The 27,109-nt window shown below is 38.2% G+C and overlaps 1 protein-coding gene across 2 annotated transcripts in view; it reads left to right on the top strand.

Annotated features, from left to right (window-relative positions):
• Positions 1–27,109, top strand: part of ADAMTSL3 (ADAMTS like 3) — a 419,630-nt gene that overhangs the window by 103,439 nt on the left and 289,082 nt on the right. For both annotated transcript variants that reach the window (XM_049906188.1, XM_049852500.1), the window contains exon 4: positions 14,646–14,773. In XM_049906188.1, the coding sequence (XP_049762145.1) occupies positions 14,646–14,773 (128 nt within the window). The remainder of the gene's footprint in view (positions 1–14,645; positions 14,774–27,109) is intronic.

The following is a 27,109-nucleotide window of genomic DNA, read 5'->3' as shown; positions in this document are numbered from 1 at the left end:
CATTCCTCCTCCACACTCCTGCCAGAGTAATTTTTCCAAAATATAATCTGCCTAATTCACTCTTCTGCTTAAAAATATTCCAGTGAGTCAATAAATTACTGTGCTGGAAAGCTTCCCTTTACCCTCCAAGCCCACTCTCCACCCTTCTCCACCCTGTGCTTGCCAGGGAGACTGACCTGTGTGCATTGCATCAGTGGGCTCCCTTGCCCTCTGGCTTCTGGCTGGCTTTAGCCCAATGGAAAAAGAGAGGAGAGAAGTGTATTTATTTCCCCAGCCCTCCCTTTGTGTATTTGTCATGGGTTCTAAAACTTGACCAAAGGCCTTAGCTCCTATCTTAGTTACCAAGGGCTGCTGTAGCAAAAATACCACAAACAGGTGGCTTTAAAGAGCAGAAATATATTGTCTCATAGTTTTGGAGGCTAGAAGGCAAAATGAGGGCACTGGTTCTAGGGGAGGGTCTTTCCTTGTTGGTACCCTGAGGCATTCCTTGGCATTTCTTGGTTTGTAGGTGGTTCCTCACATGGTCTTTTCTGCCTGTGTGTCTATTTTGCTCTTTTTATAAGATGTTGCTGAGAAAGGATTAGATTTAGGACCCAACCTACTCCAGTATTAGTTTCTTAGTGCTGCTATAACAGAAATACCACAAGTGGGTGGTTTTAATGAACAGGAATTTATTTTCTCACAATTTAGGAGGCTAGGAGTCTGAATTCAGGGCACCAGCTCTCGGGGAAGGCTTTCTCTCTCTGCTCTGGGGGAAGACCCTTGTCTCAACTTCTCTGGTGTTCTTCTCAGTGTTCCTTGGTGACCTCCACATGACATCTGTCTTTCCCCATTCATGTATGCTTGCTTCAGTGCTTACTCTGTTTTTTTATATCTCAAAAGTGATTGGCTTAAGACATACCTTACACTGACATGGCCTCATTAACATAACAAAAACCAGAAAACCAAACCCATTGCCACTGAGCTGGTTCTGACTCATAGCGACCCTATAGGACAGAGCAGAACTGCCCCATAGGGTTTCCAAGGAGTGGCTGGTGGATTTGAACTGCTGACGTTTTGGTTAGCAGCCATAGCTTGCTGTAGCTCTTAACGACTGTGCCACCAGGGCTCCTTGACATAACAAAGGAAACCCTATTTCCAAATGGGATTACACTCACTTCTCACTTATCGACATGGTTAGGTTCTAAGGACCAGGTAATTATGCAAAATTCAGTGTTATGTGAAAATGAAGGATGACCACATCAGATCACAAAACAGAGGATGGTTACATCATTACATTACTGCCAAATCACATCATTACATGACTGCCAAATTACATCATTACATAGCTGCCAAACCACTGAGAATCATGGCCCAGCCAAGTTGACATGACGTCAACCATCACAGCCAGTGTTACTCTCGCCTTGCACCTCGGCCTTCATTACTTCCAGACATTCATCATTAATGTGCAAAATAGTTGGATCAAAGGTTTTTTACTATTGTTGTAAGTGCAAAATGTCAGATAATGAGACTATTGGTAAGTGAAGAGTATATGTACATCCACAGGTATAGGGGTTAGGATTTACAACACATATTTTGGGGGGGACACAATTCGATTCATAACAGGTATGTCCTCATCAACATAGCAAAAGAAAGCCCCTGTTTCCAAAGAAGGTCACTTTCACAGGTACCAAAAAAAAAAAAAAAAAAACCCGTTGCCATTAAGTCGATTCCAACTCATAACAACCCTATAGGATAGAGTAGAACTGCCCCATAGAGTTTCCAAGGAGCACCTGGTGGTTTTGAACTGCTGACCTTTTGGTTAGCAGCTGTAGCACTTAACCATTATGCTACCAGGGTTTCTTTCACAGGTACAGCAGTTAGGAGTTCAACATATATTTTGGGGGGACTCAAGTCAATCCATAACAGCTACTGTCGGGTAGTGCTTTCTATACAGCCTCTTCCTGCCCCTGTGCATCTGGTCCCCAGGGCCAGGCGGGTAATGAGAATCATGAACCAGCCCTGGTGCTACACCACCCCTAGTGGTTTCCCTATACCCTTTCTACAACTTAGTAAATACTGTGTTTTTAAAATGCTCAAATGATCCCGATCTGAATCTGTCATCTATTTCCTACTGGGACTTAGTTCTCCCATCTAATCTAATGGATACAGGACCCTTGCCTCACCCTCCACAGTCTGGAAATATTTAGTTTGTGTTCTTTCATCTTGACTTGGGGAAGCAGTGGTTGACATGAATTGGAAAAGCTTCATAGCGTTTGCTGGAGATTTATGTACTAAGAGGTCCAACTAACCCCCAGTCCAGGAGTTGGGGAGTGCGGGAGTCTGGAAGGGGTTGATGATGAGAAGATGACCTTTGTAAGTAGGTCAGTCCATACCAGGCTAAGGGAAATATCTAAAAGAGGTGATGAAACATAGATCTGGGGCCAGCCTCCCAGGCAGTGGGGATGGCAGGAAAAGATGCTTTCTCCCAAGTTCACCAGGAGCAAACTGACTATCAGGTGCAGGAAGCAAGGCTTGTTCCGGCTGTCCACTCACTAAAAACAACCAAAGCAAACCTGTTGCCGTTAAGTCCAACTCATAGCGATGCTATAGGACTGCACAGAATGCCCCACAGGGTTTCCAAGGCTGTGATCTTTAGGGAGACAAACTACCACATCTTTCTCCCATGGAGCAGCTGGTGGGTTCGAACCCCCAACCTTTCGAGTGCTTAACCGCTGCATGACCAGGGCTCCCTCCTCCATTCACTAAAAAGTCCATTGCCATGGAGTCAATTCCAACTCATCAACACTATAGGACAGGGTAGGAATGCCCCATAGTGTTTCCTAGGTTGTGATTTTTATGGAATTGGAGTCCTGGTGGTACAGTGGTTAAGAGCTACGGCTGCTAATCAAAAGGGCAGCAGTTCGATTCTACCAGCTGCTCCTTGGAAACCCTGTAGGGCAGTTCTACTCTGTCCTATAAAGCCACTGTGAGTTGGAATCAACTTGGTGGCAATGTTTTTTTTTTTTTTTTTTAGTCTTTACAGAAGCAGACTGTCACATCTTTCTCCTGTAGAATGACTGGTGGGTTCTAATTGTTGACCTTTTGGTTAGCAGCTGAGTGCTTAACCACTGTGCCACCAGGGCTCCTTCTCCACTCACTTGTCACCTGCAAATATAGCTGCTTCCTTTGTCAGGATTGTTTTAAGGACAGGTGATGGGAGCCTGAAAATAAAGGGTCTTAGTGTTGCTTTAGAGTTTGCCGTGGGAGACAGGCATGAGGCAAAAGTGTATGAGTGTATGCGTTTGGGGCATAGTGATAATTGTGGTATGGTTGAAGTTGGTGATGTTGTGTGAGTAGGAGCCTCAAGAAATGGAGCTATACAATGAGATAGGTCATGGAGTGCCTGGAGGTTATAGAACATGTATCCTCAGGGAGTAGTGAAGGGCCTTGATGAGGTGGTAAAACAGTCAGGAACACACTGGTCAGAAAACGGTAGATCAAATCCTAGAGGTCATTGACCATCAGGGTAATGAGTTTTGGAGATATATTCAGTAAACTGTAGAATGGGCTGGAGAAGAAATAGGTAAGATACAGGGATATAGACTCTCTACAATGCCTAGCCCACAACTTTAGATGTATTGGTGTTTAATATATTCTGGTTGAACTGAATTGTTGAGTCTGTGTGACAGCCTGAGTGACATTTTTATGTAGTTGACCCGATTCATATATTTTCATTTTTGTTGTTAAAGACCTTAAGGTAGTTAACCTGAAAGAATGTATTTACTGTTAACAAAACCTGGATCGTTTGTGATCTCCTTAAATAACCTTTGTGGCAGTGTTGGAGTGAACATTTATTTGATGTCTGGCAAGTTATATCCCAGTGGAACTCATTTTATTTTGAGTTGTTTTTAATATGGAGTTGTTAATATAGCATTTCCAGTAAGTGACATTGTATGCGAAATCTGTGTTTAATCACTAACATTTTCTTGAGACTAGTAGAACTGTACTGTTCATTATAAGTCACAGATTTAAGAACTTGTCAGGAAAGTATTTTATGATTTGATTTATGAATATAGACCCAAGAAAGGCAAGATGTGCTCAAATCTTTATGAGATTGTGAACACACTCGCCCCTACAGTAATCTTGGCTTTTACCAGTTCTATCATATAATGAATAAGTAAACAATATCGTTTTTCAGTCTTTCATCCAAAATATTCTCTAGCTAGAACTTTGCTTAGGAAAATATGATTTACTTAGAGACCTTTAAGCCTGATAATTTTAACTAAACAACGTACATTGCGTTTTGCTTCACATTTTTATAGGTTTCCCTTTCGCAGTTTTTTTTTCCCCTTTAAAAAACAACTTTTATTGGGTGTTTTATTGCACAAGCTATATATGTTCACTGTATAAAATTAGAAAGTATAAGTGAGCAAAAAATATATGTACAAAAAATTTGCTTGTAATTCCATCACAAGTAGAAAATAGGGATGAGCAAAACATTAAAAACGCACTTATAATCACACCACAGGAGAGAAGCTGATATTGCCGTATAAGGCTCTGCCCCTGCTTCTGGCAGAATTGGTGTGTTCTGTGGAAATTATGTGTCAAAACTTTTCTAATTAGGTAGAAATTGCTTCAGTTTCAATGTGTCTTTTGCTCCGAGTCTCTTGAGTCTGTTCTCCACGAGTGAGGCCTGACTCTGCCTCACTGCCACCCTTCAGCCTGATTCATGAGCTACTTGAGGGCTGGATCCATCGTCATCTCTCCAGGGTACCCAGCACGGGGACCTTGAAATTAGCAGCCCATTGGTATACGTTTGTGTCAGAAAATTAGCAAATGAATCCAAGTCTGTAAACGCAGATCAGGAATGCTTATTCCTCATGAAATAACCTAGATAAAATACCTTTGAAAACAGAAGTGTAGCCCTGCTTGCAGTATAGAGGGAAAAAAGTGAAAGACTTCATTGAGATATGAAAGAATTTTGTGGTCAAGCAACTCACAGCAGCAGATGTGTTTGATCCAAGATGCAAAATGCTGACTGGGAGTGATGATAGCTCAGCTGCTGTATTTGACTGGATTTCTGGTCACAAAGCACTGGAGAGCCAGTGAGGAGAACATACAGATGTCCATGAAGAAAACGCACTGTCTGGGGTCAGACAAAAAGAGGCTCCATCCTGGCTTCTTTGCACCCTGGATGTATGGCTCTCAGTGTCACAGTTACTCACCTGTAACATGGGGAAGGTGACACATGGTGTCAACACATGGGTTGCCATGAGTTAGAATTGACTTGGAAAATAGTTTTGTTTTTTTGTTAATATCAACCTCAGGTGTCCCTGGGTGGTGCAAATGGTTAAAGTGCTTGGCTGCTAACCTAAAGGTTGGAGGTTTGAGTCTACCCAGAGGTGTCTCAGGAGTAATTCTTGGTGATTTACTTCAGAAAAATCAGCCACTGAAAGCCCTATGGAGCACAGCTCTACTCTGACACACATAGGGTCACCATGAGTCAGAGTCAACTCAAAGGCAACTAGTCATGTCCACCTCGAGGGCTTATTGAAAGGGTTAGAGAGAATGTAGGAAAAGTACTGGCTTGTAGTACTCACTATATAGAAAGAGTAGCTACTTTATATAGAACAAAATTTTTGAGAGTCAGGCTTGGGTTTCTCAAGGCTGTATTCTCTGACCCTGGCCCCCAGCAGGGTCACAGAATTATATGATGCATGATTGAATCAGACTTGGGGATGAATTTATAGGTAGAATTCAGAAAACAACTAATCATATAAGGTAATAATAACACGCAGTTTAAATAATTATTTGGAGACAATTTAAGGAGATGTTTCAAAAGGAGAATTGGATACAATGCTACTCAACTGATGATAATAGAAGTTACCACTCCTGAGTTCCCGTCAGGCCAAAGATGGAGCTGATATTTGTCAGCCAGATTTTACTGTCATTAGATTTTAGAGCTGGGGCTGGCCAAGGAGTGGCTGCTAAAATACCTCTTCTCTCAGGAGGTTTACCACCACCACACAACCCAAGAACACGGACCCCACCTTGCCTGACCTGGCTCTTCTAGTAGCTGATTTCTTCCCTCCCCACAACTCTTTCTGCCTCCCGACATTTGATGTGGTGATTGGTATTATTTCATACTTTTCTTGTAACATTGAACTGTGTTCACAGATTCCAAATCTGATTATTTGGCTGCTTACTTCGCATGATGGTCTGCTTACTATTTTTAAAAAGTGGAAATGAATGCTAATGGAATTCTGTAAGATTAGGGAGCTATGTCCAGCACATTTATCAGTGAGGACATGGAAGTTGCAAAGCTGAGCAAAATGGCTTATACGTGGCGTGACAGGATCAGGACTCAAACAGATCTCAGCAGGTTGGCGTTCTGGGCCAAAACCAACAGGAGGAGATTCAGTAGGGATTAATGTTAAGTCTTGCATAAGCACAAATGGGAGACAGCTGGCTTTAACATTGTTGTTTTGAAAAAACATATTATTTTGAAGAAGAATAACAATAAAAAAAATTTTTTTTAATGCTTACATTTATTGAGACACTTATTATGTTTATTGAGATGCTGCAAGATGTACTTTATATATATTATTTTATTTAAACCCTTTTGGTATAAAGATTATTATATCCATTTTACAGATGAATTTTAGAAAGGTTAAGAAACTTATTCAGAGTCATAGAGCTTTTTTTCTTGTGGTAAATGTATAAACAACAAAGTATTTGCAGTTTCAACATTCTTCACGTGTACAATTCAATGACATCAATTATGTTTATCATGTTGTTTAACTGTCACTATTATCTGTTCCCAAATTTATCTGTCACTCTTAACAGAGGCTTAATGTCCTCTGATCAATGAGTCCCTCTTCCCCCCACCTTTCTGCCCACCCCAGAAACCACTAATAAACTCTGTATACTTGCTTACTCTAGATATTTTACATAAGTGGAATCATATAGTATTTGTTCTTTAGTGACTGACTTATGTTACTCAGCATAATATTTTCAGGGTTCATCTACATTGTATCGTGTATCAAGATTTCATTTCTCTTTATAGCTGAGTAGTATTCCGTTGTATGTATGTACCACTTTTTATTTATTCATCTGCTGATGGACATTTAGGCTGTTTACACATTTTGGCTATTGTGAACAGTGCTACAGTGAACACTGGCATATAAATATCTGTTTGTGTTCCTGCCCGTAAGTCTTTGGGTATATAACTAGGAGTCACAGAGCTATTAACCATTATGTGATGTTGCCTCCATAAAACAAAAACAAAAAAACAAAAACACTGATTGCCATTGAGTCTACTCTGACTCATGGTGACCCCATATGTGTCATAGTAGGACTGCTTTATGGGATTTTCAATGGCTGATTTTTTGGATGTAGGTCCACAGGTCTTTCTTCTGAGGTGCCTCAGGGGGGACTCAAACCTCCAACCTTTCAGTTAGCAGCTGAGCATATTAACCATTTACACCACCCAGGACTCCACTACCTCAATAGTGAAATCTAGTGAGAAGTGTGGCTGAAAAAGGAAGAAATGAAAGAAGGACGGAAGGAAGGAAGGAAGGAAGGAAGGGAGGGAGGGAGGGAGGGAGGGGAAGAGGGAGGAAGGAAGAAAGGGACCAGGGGAGGAAGGAAGCTTGTTGTTGTTAAGTGCTGTCGAGTCGGTTCTGACTCATAGCGACCCTGTGCACAACAGAAGGAAACACTGCCTGGTCCTGCGCCATCCTCAAAATTGTTGCTATGCTTGAACCCGTTGTTGCAGCCACTGTGTCAGTTCATCTCACTGAGGGTCTTCCTCTTCCGCTGACCCTCTGTTTTACCAAGCATGATGTTCTTCTCCAGGGACTGACTCCTACTGATAATGTACCCAAAGTATGTGATACGTAGTCTCCTGATCCTTGCTTCTAAGGAGCATTCTGGCTGCACTTTTTCCAAGATGGGCTTGTTCGTTCTTTTGGCAGTCCATGGTATATTCAATATTCTTCGCCAACACCACAATTCAAAAGCGTCATCTTTGGTCTTCCTTATTCATTGTCCAGCTTTCACATGCATATGACTCAATTGAAAATGCCATGGCTTGGGTCAGGCGCACCTTAGTCTTCAAGATGACATCTTTGCTTTTCAACACTTTAAAGAGGTCTTTTGCAGCCGATTTGCCCAATGCAATGTGTCTTTTGATTTCTTGACTGCTGCTTCCATGGGTGTTGATTGTGGATCCAAGTAAAATGAAATCCATGACAACCTCAAACTTTTCTCCCTTTATCATGGTTATTGGTTCAGTTGTGAGGATTTTTTGTTTTCTTTATGTTGAGGTGTAATCCATACTGAAGGCTGTGGTCTTTGATCTTCATCAGTAAGTGCTTCAAGTCCTCTTTGCTTTCAGCAAGCAAGGTTGTGTCGTCTGTATATTGCAGGTTGTTAATTAGTTTGCCTCCAATCCTGATGCCCTGTTCTTCTTCATATAGTCCAGCTTCTCGGATTATTTGCTCAGCATACACACTGAATAAGTATGGTGAAAGGATAAAACACTGACCCACAACTTTCCTGACTTTAAACCCTTGTGTTTGAACAACTGCTTCTAGATCCACGTACAGATTCCTCATGAGCACAATGACATGTGCCGGAATTCCCATTCTCCGCATTGTTATCCATAATTTGTTATGATCCACACAGACTAATGCCTTTGCATAGTCAATAAAACACAGGTAAACATCTTTCTGGTATTTTCTGCTTTCAGCCAGGATCCATCTGACATCAGCAATGATATCCCTGGTTCCACATCCCCTTCTAAATCTGGCTTGAATTTCTGGCAGTTCCCTGTCAATATACTGCTGCAGCTACTTCTCAATGATCTTCAGCAAAATTTTGCTTGCGTATTATATTAATGATATTGTTCAATAGTTTCCACATTCAATTGGATAAACTTTCTTGGGAATAGGCATAAATATGGATCTCCTCCAGGTGGTTGGCCGGGTAGCTATCTTCCAGATTTCTTGGCATAGATGAGTAAGCTCTTCCAGCGCTGCATCCATTTGTTGAAACATCTCAATTGGTATTCTGTCAATCCTCAGAGCCTTGTTTTTTGCCATTGCCTTCAGTGCAGCTTGGACTTCTTCCTTCAGTACCAGTGGTTCCTGATCATATGTTACCTTCTGAGATGGTTGAAAGTCGACCAGTCCTTTTTGGTATAGTGACTCTGTGTATTCCTTCCATCTTCTTTTAATGCTTCCTGTGCCATTTAATATTTTCCTGGTAGAATCCTTCAGTATTGCAACTCGAGGCTTAAATATTTTTTCTTCAGTTCTTTCAGCTTGAGAAATTCTGAGTGTGTTCTTCCCTTTTGTTTTTCTATCTCCAAGTCTTTGCACATGTCATCATAATATTACTTTGTCTTCTTGAGCTTCCCTTTGAAATCTTTTGTTCAGCTCTTTTACTTCCTTTTGCTTTAGCTACTCTGTGTTCAAGAGCAAGTTTCAGAGTCTCTTCTGACATCCATTTAGGTCTTTTCTTTCTTTCCTGTCTTTTTAATGACCTCTTGCTTTCTTCATGTATGATATCCTTGATGTCATTCCACAAGTCGTCTGGTCTTCAGTCATTAGTGTTTAACGCGTCAAATCTATCCTTGAGATGGTCTCTAAATTCTGGCGGGATATACTCAAGGTTGTACTTTGTCTCTTGTCGACCTGTTCTAATTTTCTTCAGTTACAACTTGAACTTGCATTTGAGTAACTGATGGTCTGATCTGCAGTCAGCCCCTGGCCTTGTTCTGACTGATGATATTGAGCGTTTTCATTGTCTCTTTCCACAGATGTAGTCGATTTGATTCCTGTGTATTCCATCTGGCGAGGTCCATGTAGTCGCCGTTTATGTTGGTGAAAAAAGATATTTACAATGAAGAAGTTGTTAGTCTTGCAAAATTCTATCATGCTGTCTCAGGCATCATTTCTATCACCAAGGCCGTATTTTCCAACTACCAATCCTTCTTTGTTGTTTCCACCTTTCACGTTCCAATCACCAGTAATTATCAGTGCATCCTGATTGCATGTTCAATCAATTTCACACTGCAGAAGTCTGTAAAAATCTTAATTTCTTCATCTTTGGCATTAGTGGTTGGTGTGTAAATTTGAATAATAGTCATATTAACTGGTCTTCCTTATAAAACCCAGTAACAAAATCCTATCACTGACAGCATTGTACTGCAGGATAGATCTTGAAATATTCTTTTTGATGATGAATGCAATGCCATTCCTCTTCAAGTTGTCATTTCCAGCATAATAGACCATATGATTGTCTGATTCAGAATGACAGATACCAGTCCATTTTAGCTCACTAATGCCTAAGATACCAATCTTTGTGTGTTTCATTTCATTTTTGATGATTTCCAATTTTCCTAGATTCATACTTGTTACATTCCAGGTTCTAATTATTAATGGATATTTGCAGCTTCTCTTTGAGTCGTGGCACATCAGAAAATGAAGGCCCGAAAGCTTGACTCCATCCATGTCATTAAGGTCGACTCTACTTTGAGGAGGCAGCTCTTCCCCCGTCGTATTTTGAGTGACTTCCAGCCTGAGGGGTTCGTCTTCTGGCACTATATCAGACAGTGTTCCACTGCTATTTATAAGGTTTTCACTGGCTAATTCTTTTAAAAGTAGACCACTGGGTCCTTCTTCCTAGTCTGTCTTAGTCTGGAAGCTCAGCTGAAACCTGTCCACATGGGTGATCCTTCTGGTATTTGAAGACCAGCAGCATAGCTTCCAGCATCACAGCAACACACAAGCCCCCACAGTAGGACAAACTAACAGATGTGTAGGGGGAGGAAACTTAGGTTTCATCAAAAGAAGCCTGAGTCAGAGGCAGTTGTGCCATCTATGTTCTTTGCAGACACAGTGTTGTATTCTAGACACTATGTTTTAAGATAAAAATGTATAAACTTAAGTGTGTGCAGAGAGAGAACATATTCACAAAAGGGCTGGGACAGTTGAAGATACCAGGCAGACATTAACCAGAACTTTGATGCTTCGAGAAATCTTGAGAAGGGTTCTTCTGTGGAAGAAGCTCAAGACTCAGCATTCATTGCCCTAGTGGGATGCAAGTTCCAGGGAAGCACGTTCCGTTTCACTATAAGAAAAAATACACAAAGATAAATATTAAAATATGACCCTGGCACCCCTTCATTCTGCTCCACACGGGTTGTTTTATCATTGTTTTGCTAGGATCGAAGAGAAGAGATGAGAACTGGGTAGAAATCTGGATCATTACTGCCACTGTTTGAATAAGGAGGAACTCATGAGAAGGGTGGGAGGGCCGGCTGGTAGGAAACAGCATTGGGTTTTCTAAGGCAAAATTCAAACATCTTCATGGCCAAGGAGAGGAGAAAAACTTGAGGACCCCTCTTGAGATGCCATTTTCTGTCTATTTTCTTAGGGAAAAGCTCTTACCAATCCAATCAGAGAAACAACGAAATGCTTTCATTTGTAACATGCCTATTTTAGAATCAAGATTCTTTCAAAAAAAATTTTTTTGTAAGTAAAGTTGGAGAAGTTGTGAAAAGAAACCCGACTCTAACTATAAACTGAACAGATGTGATAGTGGGAAGAAAAACAAATTAAAACAATATCACAAAGACCTCTCAACTTTCATTTTTCAATATATACGATGATGTTTTTCAACTTTTCACATTCAACCTATCAGTGTATCAAGTGACAAAATGCAAAATCAACTTCAGCTGTGTGTATTTTAAACCTTTACCTAAATGATTTGGAGTTACTTAACCTAACGGTCCAGATGAATGTATTAAACTGCTTATTGTATTTTTTATGAATTAAAACTTTATATTATGTTATAGACAGCACACAGTTATGTTTGATGACGTTTAGTATAGAAAATTGAATTGAACAGTGGCCTAATTAGAACAGTAAATAGTATGGGTTTAATTACCCCTTATTCCCAATGACAGATTTGATCAGTTGCCAGATATTTATCCTTTCCTTTCACTTGACTGGTACTAAAATATTACCTCTAGTACGACCACTTACTGGGCTATAAATAGGTAGCTTGGCAAAAAGCCATGGAACCCACTGACCAGTGAGACTTGAGTGGAAATTGTTGGAAAACCCCCTTCTTGCTTCTAGTCATTATTTCTTCATTTCACTTTTGAAGGTTCTTTACAGATCCCTTCTTAATTTCATTTTTTTTTTTTCCTTCTAGTTAGATGAGGTAACTTGGCCTAAAGGCTTAAGGAAACCTGTGCAGTATCTAATTCAGTCACATAATGCAGTTTATTGGTATGTCGTGGTTTCCTTCATAAGCCGTCTGTTCTCCATCTTAAAACTTAGCTCTTAAATTCGGCTCTGACTTGAACTTTGCTATACGTATGCCAGCAGGGTGTGGTTTTTGTTTGTTTGTGGGTGCTTGTTTTAAATTAAAGTATTGTGTCTATGTGTGTGTTTGATTTAAAAAGTTTGAGAAATACAGATAAACAAAATAAGACCACCCAGAGCCCTGTCACTTAGAAGTAACGTCTGCTAATGTTATAATTTCCCGCCTACTCCTTTCTCTATGCCTGTATACGTTTACCTGTATTACAAATGATATAGGCTTATATTGTATCTGGTGATTGCTTTTTACCCCCAAAATCTCATTTAAAAAGAAGTTTAGCAGAACATGAAAGTTCAGATAGTAGAAAAACTAACATTCATTACAGCACCATCTGTCTTTATCAAATTTAACACTTTGTCATATTTGCTTCAGATTTTTTTTTTAAGAGAGGGAAATATAATCTTCAGTTGATGTCATTTTGTGTCTCTTCCCCAATAACATTCAATCCTAGTTCCCCCTCCTCCAGCCTCAGAGACATTTTTGTATGTTTTCTTCCAGTGCACATGCTTGTACTTTTACTGCTACGTTTTTGTGTATATTCACATACCTGTATTGGAATCAACTAGATGCCAATGGGTATAGATACATCTGTACCTATAGGTGGGGAGATAGAAAATGTTATGTATGTTTTTTATTTTAACGTAATTAATTGTAGCCTGTAACCTTTGTTGATAATGCATAGGGTAATCTTTCCTGTACCAAATCCAAACGACTTAACCTATAATTTTTCTAGTATTTTGTGGTTTTGGTGTTTTAAATATTAGTTGATGATATATCTCGAATTTATTTTGTTGTATTTTGTGACGAAATTATCTATAATCTTTTAGAAAACATTTGTCACATTGATTTGTGGTCCCACACTATGTCCTTATACTTGGGTCTGTTTCTGGATTCTTCTTCTTTTTTCTTTTAATTTAATATATCTGACTTCTTATTCCTATGCCAATTCTATACTCTCTTAATTCAGGCCATGCCCCCCTTTCCCCTCTTTTACAGTTTTTTTCACAGCTCCTCTAGGTACTTACTCTAGCGGTGAACTTTACAATAATTTCGTTAGGTTCCAAAAAAAAAAAAAAAAATCTCTTTGGGATTTTGATTGGAGTTGCTGTAAATTTATAGATTAACTTAGAGAGAATTAGCATTTTACAGTTTTGCATCTTCCTGTTTAGTACTGTGATATGTTCTTCCATTTATTCAAATCTACTTTTAGGATTCTCGGTTAAAAAAAATTAATAGATGTTACTTCTTACTATTCCTTATTATTTTATTTATATTTGTATCTATGTCTGTCTCTGGTAACTTGTACCTCCTCCTCTTCTTTTTTTTCTAGAATATCCTGACATAAGTCAATAGTAGCAAGTCCAGGAGACAAATTAAACCCAAATCGTACTCATTATTGGCCTCTCCCTGTTTTCTTGCACCTTTAAAACTTTATTACTTGGCCAAGCTTGTTCATCTGACTTCATCTTCTTGGGATGGAGCCTCTGTCAGGACTTTCCTCAAATCCTCATGCTAAATGGGAGCCACCCACCTGTCTGAGTGACCAGCAGACCTGTTAGCATTTCATTGGTGAGCAGTTCTTAGGCTCAAGTTGGGACCCTGCTTTTTAAGTTGTAAAACAGAAAAATTGTAATAAAGAAAAATATATTCTTGATATTTAGCCAATTTATTTAACTAAATTTAGGAATGATAAAATTTCAGATTTAAAATCAAGCTTAGAAGTCACCTGAGCAAACCCTTCTTAAGGTAGAAAGGTACTCATGTGTCCCCAGTTTCAGTGTAAACCTGTCATATATATATAAGTTACCTATATTTTATATGTCCGCCAGGCGCTCCTTGGAAACTCTTTGGGGCAGTTCTACTCTGTCCTACAGGGTTGCTATGAGTTGGAATCGACTCGACAGCACTGTTTTTTTTTTTTTTATATGTATATAATTATATATAACATGTACATGCCTGTATTATATAAATATACATTTGGTTTTTTTTTTTCTGTTCATAGACATATATATAAACAGATGTAGATATATCTGTACCCATTGCTATGACATATGATATATTAAACAGTGATCATGTATGTGTATATATATGGTGTATATATACATACACACACATATATATTTAATTCAGCCATTTCAAAACAAAGAATTTTTAAGGCACCTTTGGTCTCCTTGAACAGCTTAGAATAAGACTCTGGAAAAAGTAGGGAAGCTTTGGCATATTTCTTCGACATTTGTCTTCAATTGTTGTGATTTTTCACATTCTAGACCTCAAGAAACACACGTTCTGATGAAGACAAAGATAGCAACTGGGATGCTTGGGGCGACTGGAGTGACTGCTCCCGGACCTGTGGAGGAGGAGCATCCTATTCTCTGCGGAGATGTTTGACTGGGAGGTCAGTGCATGCTTTACCAGCTCCTCTGTGTGGGCTGTGTCCGTGCCTTTGGAGGGTGGAAAGGGGAGATGTCTTGGCTTGGCTTTGAAAGATACTGTGATGTAAAATATGCTATTTCTAAATGTCAGTCAACCTCTTTACCATATTTAAATAGAGCTAGGAAACCCTGGTGGCGTAGTGGTTAAGTGCTATGGCTGCTAACCAAGAAGTTGGCAGTTCAAATCCACCAGGCACTCCTTGGAAACTCTATGGGGCAGTTCTACTCTGTCCTATAGGGTCGCTATGAGTCGGAATCGACTCGACGGCACTGGGTTTGGTTTTTTTGTTTTTTTTAGTGCCATTTTCATAGGTGTGGCCATTTTCCATCTACATGTGCACCCAGAACGTAGGAGCCAGGGGCACGAGACACTGGGTTTTGGGGAAAGAAGGTCCTGGCATGTTAAGTCACTGGCCAAAAGTTTTTGAGACTCAAAGTAAGAGGTCAAGTCTTCTGGTTCTGCCCCAAGTTGTTGCGATTTTAATTCATTCCTTGTTCGCTTACTCTGAGAAACCTATTGATTGAGGAGGTAATGCAAGTTCTGTTTTCACATCTTAGATATGTTTATATTAAATAACATTTGTAAAAATGCAAGATCAGCTTATTAAAAAACATAAGTTTATGATAAGCCATCACATATTGTTTTTGAGACAATTTGAGGTAATTCTTAATGGGGCTATTTACATACCAATTTAGGGTTTTACCTCTCTTTAAGCTCCTGCCATCAAGTAAGACAGAGCTTCAGAACTATAAGTGCTGGTCCTGGAATAAAGAAGACCCCAAGGTGTCATGGCAGCCATCTTCAGAGCTGGAATGTTTTCAGTGAAAGAATAAATTGACTCTCCTGAAGAGCCTCAAAGTGTAGAGCAGAGATGCAAGGAAAACATATTTTGGCTTAAGTTTGGATTTCATTAAGGTTACTGCTTTATGATATATTAGACAGTGACCAACTATATCCTCCAGTTTTCTTGAGATAGTGCAGGAGAGATGAGAGATTGTATATATGGCCTTTGAGAAGGGGGACTCTTAGTCCACTCCAGAAAGGCATGGGAAGTGGTTGCCCCAGGGCAATTTCTGACTCACAAGCATTGAACCCTAAGTAAATGGTGGTAGAGTTGAATCCAGGGATTAGTCTTGCAAAAACAAAGTGGTATATCCACTTCCTCTATGTTTTTACCTTGAGGAAATAAAGGCTGTGTTACTCTATATGTGTCATGTTGGATGGAAGAATGATGCGGAAACCTGATGTTATTGTCATACAACCAGAATTCTTATATATTTATTATTTGATGAGTTTTTAAAATTAATTTGACTCTATCTAGGATATAATTTTGCCAAGTGATGTATCTCAGTATGTGTGTGCTTTTGAACATGATGCATAAGGTGGTCAGAGAAACCCTCTGTGCTAAGGGTATGTTTATGCTGAGACCTGACTGCCAAAAGAAGGTCAGTTATGTGAAGGGGAGGTTTTAGGGACAAAAACATTCAGATAGTGGGAGCAGCAATGTGAAGGCCCTGGATCTGGAAATGAAAAGGCTTTTATGTTTGGAGAACAATAGACAAGAGAGGAAGCAGAGTGGTCCAGTGTTGAAAAGGAAGGCAGATTATAGGCAAAGATCAAGAATGTAATTCTCACTCTTTTGAATTTTAAACACTAGTAAAATTTCAAGAAGCATATTTGGAGTTGATATAGGTAGTCATTTTTTTTTTTTTTTTTAAGTCTGGTCAGATAAGGACAAAAAGAAAAAAAGACAAACATACAAAACCCAACTGTCATCACAAACTTTTCAAAAAAGAATCCCAATCTGAATATTTTCATTTTAGCAGAAAAAATATGACATAATCTTAAAGACCTACTTTTGACTTGAATTCATTTAGCTTTCCGGAAATCTCTTGTTTTTCTGTTATTTGTCTAGCTTCTCTTTGGGTCAATAAAATTTTATTATAGACATTAACAGTCCAATGATGGGCAGCTGGGAACCAGATATTGAGAAGGAAAACATAGTCTTTAAGCATTTTTTCTGGCTTTGAATCTCAGCCCTGCCACTTTCGTGTGACCCAGTATGAACCATATTTTTTTTGTCATGGCATTCAGTGATTCATAAACAGTAAGTGGCAGAGAAGCCAAGCAGAAAGCAGATGCTAACAGGCTAAGGAAACAAACAGTTTTATTAGCAGTCTTGTGGTGCTGAGGACAGAAAAAAATTGTAGTTCAAATCCCTGGTAGGTACCTGAGATATCAGGTGAGATACCTGAAGGACCAACCACCAAAGGAAGGGAGAACCAGTCCTAAGTAGACCAGATATCACTAAGACTGAAATCCCTCCTTGAATCAGCTCAGTCTCTAATTTGGTTATCAAAATCTCTTGCTACTCCAACTGACTCCAAGAAGCTTAAAAAATACACAGTCTGGAGGAAGATTACATCAAAAAGAGCCTCTATGTGTTTTAATAAACCATGCTCATGATCCAGGAAAACATTACCAGTCTTACCATGAGACAGAATCAAGAGAAAAAAACAGACAACAGAAACAGGTATTGGGGTTCTCAGACATGTGCATTAAAAAATAAAGCAAAACAATAGAACAGAGAAAGCTGTGCCATCTATTTAAGAAAATAGATGACAAAATGCAGGAATTCACCAGAGAATTGGAATCTATAATGTAGAATCAAATGGAAATTTTAAGAACAAAAATGATAACTAAAATGATGAACTAAATAGATGTGCTTAATAGCAATAAGAAATAGCAGAAGAGAGGATTAGAAAATTGGAATAGGTTTGTAGAAAACATCCAGGCTAAATCACAGCAGGGGAAAAAACACAGAAAACAGAACAGGACATAAATGGAACATAGAGAAAAGGTCTAAAATATGTATAATTGGAGTCTTAACAGGAAAAGAGAAATAACAGGGTAGAAGCAATATCTGAATAGGGAGATTTTTGAAAAGACAATAGCCAAGAATTTTCCAAAATCTATAAAATATATCAAACCACAAATTCAAGAGACTCTGTAAACCCTCAGCAGAATAAATACACATAAACACATCATAGTAAAATCTTAAAAGAATCTGGAGAAAGAAGACATATTACATTCAAAGGAGCAAAAATAAGGCTGGTTTATGAATTCTCATTAGAAGATAATAAAATGAATGTTTACAATTCTGAAAGTAACTGCCACACTAGAATTCTTCATCCAGCAAAAATACCCTTCAAACATAAAGGTGAAATAAAGGTATTTTCAGACAAACAAAAGCAGAGAGTTCTTTTCCATCTGACTTTTGCTAAAAGAAGTACAAAAGGGAGTTCTTCGGGTAGAAAGAAAATCACCCCATGTGGAAAGGAAACATGCAGGAAGGAATGAAAAGCAATGGAAAACAGTAAATGCAAATGAATATAGAAATATTAGCTGTTTTACACAATAATAGTAATGTTTTGTGGGTTTAAACATATATAAAGTTAGAGAAAAGGAAAACAATTGAAATTTTGAAAGGGGTTACATGCAGTTAAAGTGCTCTAAAGGAAATTATAAAGCAACTAATTTATGTTCATCATTTCAAAGTCAAGGATGCGCATTGTAGTTTTTACTGTAACCATCAAAAGCATGATAAAATAATAGGTAACTAACCAGCTATTATGGGGGGACTAGAATAAGCTAAAATGTTCGATTGATTCAAAACAAGTCAAGAAAAGAAAGGAAAAGAAACATACAGCAAATGTGACAAATAGAAAACAAATGGTAAAAAGGTAAAGTTGAACCCAAAATATATCAGTTTTTTACATTAAATGAAAATGGACTAAGTATTCCATTAAAAGAAAAATACTGTCATACTGCAAAACAATAACTGTGTGCTGTTTACTAGAGACAAACCTTAAATATAAGGACATCAAAAGACTTAAAAGACAGAGAAAAGCTGTAACATGAAAAAAAAAAATTTTTTTTTTTTTTTTTTTGTGAGCACTGTTTAAAAGAAAACTGGTGTAGCTGTACTAATATCAAGACAAAATAGAATTTAAGGAAATGAACATTACTAGAGATAGAGGAATAATGAAAATAAAATACATCAAAATTTGGGGGATGCACCTAAATCCATCCTCGTTGCTGTTGTGTGGACTCAAGTCGATTCTGCCTCATAGCAAAACCGCGTACAGAGTGAAAATGCCCCATAGGGTTTCTTAGGCTATAATCTTTATGGAACTTTATAGCCCCGAATGTATATAATTAACAAGATTAATTGGTTTAAAAGTTGGTCTAAGCTTCCATTTAAGAGGTTAGAAAAAGAAGAGCAAATTAAATCTCAAAATTATCTGTAATTTCTACTTGATGTATTAATGTATGGTTCTTGTTAGTTGCCAACAAGTTTGCTCTCGTTCATAGAGACCCCATGTGTTGTTGTTGTTCGGTGCCATCAACTTGGTTCTGACTCATAGAAACCCTATGTACAAGAGAGGGAAGCACCGCCCAGTCCTGCGCCATCCTCGCGATCATTGCTATGTTTGAGCCCATTGTTGCACCCACTGTGTCAGTCCATCTCATTGAGGGTCTTCCTCTTTTCCGATGACCCTCTACTTTACCAGTCATGATGACCTCCTCCAGGAACCGGCCCCTCTTGATAACATGTCCAAAGTACATTAGACAGAGTCTCACCATCCTCGCTTCTAAGGAGCATTCTGGCTATACTTCTTCCAAGACTTATTTATTCTTTCTTCCTGCAATTCATAGTATATTCAATATTCTTTGCCAGCATGTACAGCAGAACAAAACATTGCCTGGTATTATTATTGGTAGGCTTGAGTCCATTGTTGTGACCACTGTGTATTTTGAGTGCCTTCCAACCTAGAATTCTCATCTTCTAGCACTATATCAGACAATATTCTGTTGTGATCCATAGGATTGTCATTGGCTAATTTTTGTAAGCAGATTCCCAGGCCTTTCTTCTTTGTTTTTGTATGTGTATATATGTGTGTGTGTATGACACACGTTCAAGTTTATATATATGTCTATATGTCTATCTTTCTCTCCATTATCTACTGCAACTTGTGTCATATTATTTTATAAATAGGAAGAAGCTGAAGTTGGAAGTGTTCATGGGAAGGAATATTGCCTTTGTGTTGCTAGTGGATTTCTTTTCTTTGGTTTTCATAAAAAAAAAAAAAAAGTTTTGCCTTTATTTGGAAGTAGCCTCTGCAGTTTTCTCTGAAATTTTACCTCTGTTAATTTGGAAAATATACATATATGCTGTTTTAATTTTACTGATGCTTAATTTTAAAATATTTAGAAATTGTGTTTTAATAATTACCTTTATAACTATCAACATCAATAGTGAAATAGTTTTTATTTCTCTCTGTGTTACATGATGGACATTTTATACTTTTCTTCTTCCTTCTTCTTGGGTTTTGTTATTATAATATGGGATTTTATTGTCATTTTTTTCCTTTATATCTTTTCTTTCATAATTTTATCTCAAACCATTGTTGAGATTTAATTGTGTGTACATACATTATTTTCAATCCTCAGTGCCAGTCTGTTTAGTTCATCATTTTGAATCATCACTTTTTTGGCAGGGATCTATTTTAGAGCTTTACTTCTGGCATTTTAATGTTTACGTGAATCACCTAAGGATCTTGTTAGAATATAGAATCTGATTCAGTAGGTCTGAAGTGAGGCCAAGTATCTTCCTTTCTAATAGTTTCTCAAGTGATGTCAGGTAGAAGGAAAATGATCCCATTTCCTGCTTGTCCATGGGCCACACTTCAAGCAACAAGACTTTATAGCCTTTTTTAATTTCAGGAAAGAAGTGTGGGTCTTATACTTTATGAGTTCTTAAATATCTGGAAATGTTTTTCTTTTGCCTTTACACGTAAACAGTGAATGGCTTATATGGGTTTAAAATTTCTGAGACCCAATCTTTCCCTCTCCAGACTCAAGAGTTATTTTTCCCACAAACCCTGGTATGCAAAGTTCTGGATTACTCAGCCTAGGTTGATTTTTTTTTTTTTGGTAGACAACCTCTTTGTTTTACCCGGATTCCCGTAGGACTCTTCAGTTTCTCCTGAAAGTTCAAGAATTTCACAAGGCTTTGTCTAGCTATTAGTCTCTTTATACTTATTTTTTCCTGGCACATGGTGGCCAATTTTGTTGTATAAATTTAGGTTCTTCTTTATTGTAGGAAAATTTTTCTTCTATTATATCATTCACTGTTGCTTCTTGTTCATTTATTCTGCCCTCTTCTTCATGAACACTAAGTATTTCTGTCTTCTACATTTATCGTGTTCTCTCTAATCACTTTATTCTCCTTTTTGTTTTCCTGTGTATTTGGGAGTGATTTTAAAGCTTCTTGCCATGTGAATTTTTAAAAATGATCTATGGACTTGACTTCTACTTCAGTTTAAAATGCTTCTATGGCATTATTTGTTTACTTACATTCTTTCCTTCACTTGAAACTTACCCCTTTTGTGTGTCTGTTGTCTTAAAATCCACATCTTACCTGATATATTTTTGCACCTTTTTTAGTGTTATATCTGGATAATTCTTACTTATTCCTCAAGATCTTGGCTCCCTTAGGGAGCCTAATTTGACTCCTTGGCCTAACTTTCATGTTCCTCCTTTGTGCTTCCATGTATATACTAAAGTTACTTGCAAAATAAGAGACAAAATAGGTACATTGACTTCATCACACCAGGGTCTAACATAGTATCTAACACGTGATTAGGATCCAAAGAATGCTTATTGGGTGAGTAAATAAGTGCGTGCTTGCTGTCTGTCACCTTTTATCTTTTGTAAATGCTCTTCTTTCTGCTTAAAGCATCTGTTTCTCTTTTATCTGGTTGACATCATCAACCTCCTTTGATCGTCAAAACTCCTTTGAGCTCCCATGTCTTCCTTCAAACATTCCTTGGCAATTCCCACCCTTCACTAGATGAGGGGCAACTCTTCTGTGCTTCCATAGGGTCTTGTGAATACCTTTATCAGAGTGCTTATTTTACTATGCTGTTTTATTTTTCTATTTCAACAATTAGGGCAGGATTTTAGGTGGCGTAGATGGAGTCTTTAAGCTCTTTGTCCCATGACCAACATTATTCTTAAGATATAGAGAAAATTTAGTCATTTTTATTACTTAAATAAGTGAATAAATACATTAATGAATCCCAGGGTCCATAAAAAGAGCCTGCTTGACTATAGTGTGGGTCTATGGAATATTTCTTTTCCTCTCTTTGCCTATTTTCCCTACTTTGTGGGAGATTTCCTTAAACTTATTATCTAATTTTCTTACTATTTTCTCTCTCTTGCTTTGATTTTTTTTTCTGAGATATTTTCTCTTCTTTGAATTAAAAATATATAGCATTTTGTCCTTGATTCCTAGGTACAGTATTTTCTCTTTTATCTCCAAGGATATTAATAAAAAAAATTTTAAAAAGAAGTTTTCTTCTCCTTGCATAGTCTCAGTTTCTCCCAAATTGCCTTTTCTGTTTGATTTTGTTTGTTTGTCACTATATTTAATGCTGAAACACTGGTGATTCAGTGGTAGAATTCTTGCTTTCCATGCAGGAGACCTGGGTTTGATTCCCAACCAGTGCACCTCACGTACAGCCACCACCTGTCTGCTCGTGGAGGCTTGTGTGTTACTACGATGCTGAACAGGTTTCAGTGGAGCTTCCAGACTAAGACAGACTAGGAAAGAAGGCCTGGCAATCTACTTCTGAAAATCAGCCAGTGAAAACCCTGTGGATCACAGTGGTGCCATCCACAACTGATCACAGGAATGGGGCAGGATTGTACATGGCACAGCCATGAGCCAGGGCTGACTTTATGGCAGCTAACAACAACAAAAATATTTAATGTTAGGGTCTTTTCTCAGATTTCTGGTGATCCTTGTTTATGTGTTCATATTTAAGGAAAGGAGTCCAAAAAAATATTGAAAATTTTGAGGCTGTGAGTGGGCTTTGGGACTGTGAGCTTAATTGTAGAGAGAAGTAGCTATCGCATCTTATTGCCTGATGATGTCTTTAGGTGTTTTATCTTGGACTGCTCTGATTTCTCAGAGAAGTATCATCTGATTCCAATATTCTAGAAGCTGAGTAGGGACAGAAATCTAGAGCCTTGGCATTAAATATTATTATTATTTTTTAATTTAATCCCTGTTTCAGTATAGTACTCTTGCCCTTAATCGCACCCAGTTATCTCTCAGTCCGAAGATTTGCTGTGATACCCTGTCTAGATAATAGCACACAATCTTTGCCAGCGTGGGGTGGGGAGCTAGGGAACTAACTACTTCAACTAGTTCTGCTGTTTTTAGCCCCAGTTTTAGCCCACTTTCAGAAGTATCTGCTGTGCCAATTTCAGAGCCTTTATGGATTCCGCAGTGCAAATTGAGTTGCTTCTAGAATCTCCCACTATTAGGATTTATCTTTCTTTGGTTTATGAAGTCCTGAGATTTTCCTTTTCCTTGTCCATTTGTTCCTCAGTTTCCAAAATTTTACTTCTGCAGTCTCCTCTACTATTCTGTCTGTCCTTATGGATATGTAACTTAAAAAATCTTTAACTTATTTGGGAAATATGCAAACATTTCTACCTGTGTTCAGTCTGCCTTCTTTATCTGGAATTGTTTCTAGGTATTTGTCGGTTATTATTCTTAGAATGGGTCGCCTAAACTGGAATGCATCAGCTTATCACGAGTTGTGACTAGATCTGAATATCTACACATATGGCTTGAACTAACATAGCCTGATATTTAGGTTAATATATATTTTTAAATCATTAGAATTGTTTTAAGCAAGGTGATCCACTGTTGATTCTGAAGTTGGACAATGGCTTGTTGAAACGGTGCTTCTTGAATATTTTGGTAATGGTTTGGTGATGGTTTAAAGGGTGTTCAGGCAGGGTATAAGGAGAATTGCATTCAAATTACTGTGGTAATTTAGACTTGAGATAAAAGAATCTGTATTAGAGTAAAAAAAAAAAAGAGTAGTGGCAGTAAAAATAAAGAGGAAAGAACTAATCTAAAAGGAATTAGGATGGAAGAATTAAGAGGACTTGACAATGATTTCAGTACAAGGGTTGGAGGAAAGCGTTCTAAGATTAATCTAAGAATTCTTGTGAGGGCTGCAAGGCCACCAACTGTAGTAATAAAGGGGCAAAGTGGACAAACTCCTCCTTTATCACTAACTGTGTAGTGAGGATCAGCATGAATCCAATCCCTAGCTGGAAGTGGATCCAGGCCACACCTTCCCACATTTCCACTCCTCTTGGCCAGCCACTTCCTTGTCAATTCCTCTCTCTGTCCCTAACCACCCAGAGTTAGGTCATACCTCACCCCCAGCTATCCTAAACTGGGTCAAAATATCTCTGGCCATCTGAGACCAGGTCATTGGGGAGCAGCCATAGGTTCAGGAGTCTGCACAGCTCCCTGCACTTCAGACCAGCTGGGCTTCCTCTCTTTCTAGTCTCCTGGGACTAGGTCACAGGCTAGGAGGACTCTGTCCTTCTTCATTAACAGCCCATGCAGCCTTTCCCTTATCACAGCCAGAGCTGGGTAAACACAAGTCAGCTCGGTACTGCCAGCCTCTGTTGGCTCATTGCCCTTGTGGGTTCATTATCTATAACAGCTCACAAGATGCATGGAAACTGTTACATATACTTACAGTCATCCATTTATTAGAACCAGAAAAGAGACAAGCAAAGAGATGCATCAGGCAAGATCCGGGAGAGGTTCCGGCATAAGGTTTCCATTGTCTTCTGGGATATGCTACACCCTCTCCCGTGTGTGGATGTTCTCACCAATCCTGGAAGCCCCCAAAGAGAGTGGTCGAAGGCCCTGGGTCCCCTAGTCATTGTGACCTCAATGAATATGCATGACTTGGGCCTTCATGAGTAGTTATGATAGATCCAATCAGTGAATGTGTGTGACTGTAACATGGCCCCTCTCTTCCTGAGGTTAGTTCACTAGGTGGGGGAGCTTTGTAGCCCCTATTTACCTGACTATTTTGGAAGACAAAGTCATGTTGATTTCTTGGTTTATTTTCAGAAACTAGAGTCAAAGGGCCAAAGCAAGTTCTTTGTCCCACAATTCTATAATGGAATTTCAGTTCTGGCAATATTGAGTTAGTTTATTCTGAAGCAGTGTAAATTACTGGTACTGAGCACCTGGAGTCACACTGCCTGTGATCAAATCAGACAGTGTGACTTTATGTAAATTACGTAGCATCTTCATGTGTCAGTTTCTTCATATGCAGAATAAGTATATTAACTGTATCTTATGAGGTTGGTTTGGAACTTAATTCGTTTACAGCTATGACAGTTCCTGCACATAGTAACCTCCCAATAAATACTAACTGTCATCATCATAGTGTTTATTATATTATGATATAATAATTGTATTACTATATTATGATTTTATATATATACACACACACATAAAATGTGCTAGATGGTTTGAAAATTTTTCACTATAAAACACCTAGATATGCCAGGTAAAACAGGAAATATGTTCTTTTAAAAGTGAAGCTAATGCTACAAAAAAGAAAAAAAGGGAAAGAAAAGAAAAGGCACAGGGCTAAAAAACAAAGAGGAAACTGAAGGCTACATCAGTGAGTGCATAACTGATTCTGTGTCTTCCCTGAGGTTGGGGATGGGATTTTCTGAAAATAAAAGGATGGAAATTGATATATAATGAAAGCACTAAGCAAAACAAAGCAGAAGTGGCTCTATTAATGTCAGATAAAATAGACTTCCGGGCACAAAAAATGACCAGAGGCAGAGATACACATTACACAGTAATAAAAGGGCGAGTCCACCAAGAATATATAGCAGCCCTAAATGCATTTGTACCCAGTAACAGCTGCAACATAGATGAAAGAAAAGCTGATAGAACTGAAAGAAGTAGACAAACTCATAGCAAATCTAGTTGGAAACTTCAATACCCCTCTCTCAACAGTTGATAGAAAACAAAACAGAAAATCAGCTAGAATATAGAAGAACTCAACACCACCATGTAATTGACATGTATAGAACACTCTATCCAACAATAGCAGAAAACATACTCTTTTAAAGTTCCCACAGACATATACCAAGATAGACCACATCTTGGGCCATGAGACAAACCTCAACAAATTTGGAAGAATTGAAATCATACAAAACATGGCTTCTGACTACAATGAAATCAGTAACAAAAATATAACAAGAAAATCTCCAAACACTTGGAAACTAACAAACATACTTCTAATAATCTATGGCTCACATAGAAAGTTTCAAGGGAAAGTAAAACAAAACAAATATTGAATCAAATTAAAATGAAAACACAACATATAAAGATTTGTGAGGCACAGCTAACGCAGTGCCAAGAGGAAAATCCATAGCACTAAATACTTAAATTAGAAAAGAGGAAAAGTCTAAAATCAATAATCTAAGACCCTATCTCAAGAACCTAGAAAAAGAAGAGCAAAATAAACCCAAAGTGAGCAGAAGGAGGGAAATAATAAAGGTAAGAGCCCATAAAAAAACCAGTAAAATAAAAGAACAGGGAAACAGTGGAGAAAATCAATGAAACAGAGTTTTCCTGTGAAAAGATCAATAAAACCGATAAACTTCTAGCAAGACTGACAAAGGAAAAAACAGAGAAGACACAAATTACTAATATAAGAATGAAACGGGATATGACTACTGACCGTGAAGACATCAAAAGAATCCTAAGGGAATGAAACAAACAACTCTACACACATAAATATGGCAACGTAGACAAAATGGTACAATTCCTCGAAAAATGCAAACTACCACAACTCACCCAGTGTAAAATAAATAATTTAAATAGACCTATAGCTATTAAGGAACTTGAATTAGTAATTTAACTGCCCCCCCCAAAGGAAAAAAATTCTCCAGGCTCAGATGGTTCCACTGAAGAATTCTACTAAAGTTTTGGAGAAGAATTAACACCAATTCTCCCAATCTCGCCCAGAAAACGGAAGGTTACATACATGATTCCACTTATATAACATTTTTGAAATTACAAAAAATACAGACGTGGAAAAGAGACCAGTGGTTGCCAGAGGTTAAAAGGGAGGTGGGGATGGAAAGCAAAGGTATATAACTATTAAAGGGTAACGTGAGGAATCCTTGTGTCCATAGAAATGTTCTGTATTTTTACTGTATTAATGTCGATATCCTGGTTGTGATATTGTACTATAGTTTGGTAGATGTTACCACCACTGGGGGAGACTGGATAAAGAATATGTATGTGTTTGTGTATGTGTAAATATATATATAAATGAAAATACAGCATATGTGTCAACATATCTGTACATCAAAC

This window comes from Elephas maximus, chromosome 13 (genome assembly GCF_024166365.1).
Source record: "Elephas maximus indicus isolate mEleMax1 chromosome 13, mEleMax1 primary haplotype, whole genome shotgun sequence".
In the NCBI taxonomy this organism is placed as follows: domain Eukaryota; kingdom Metazoa; phylum Chordata; class Mammalia; order Proboscidea; family Elephantidae; genus Elephas; species Elephas maximus.
The sequence above is the reverse complement of the archived record's forward strand: the minus strand, read 5'-3'. Positions and strand labels throughout refer to the sequence as shown.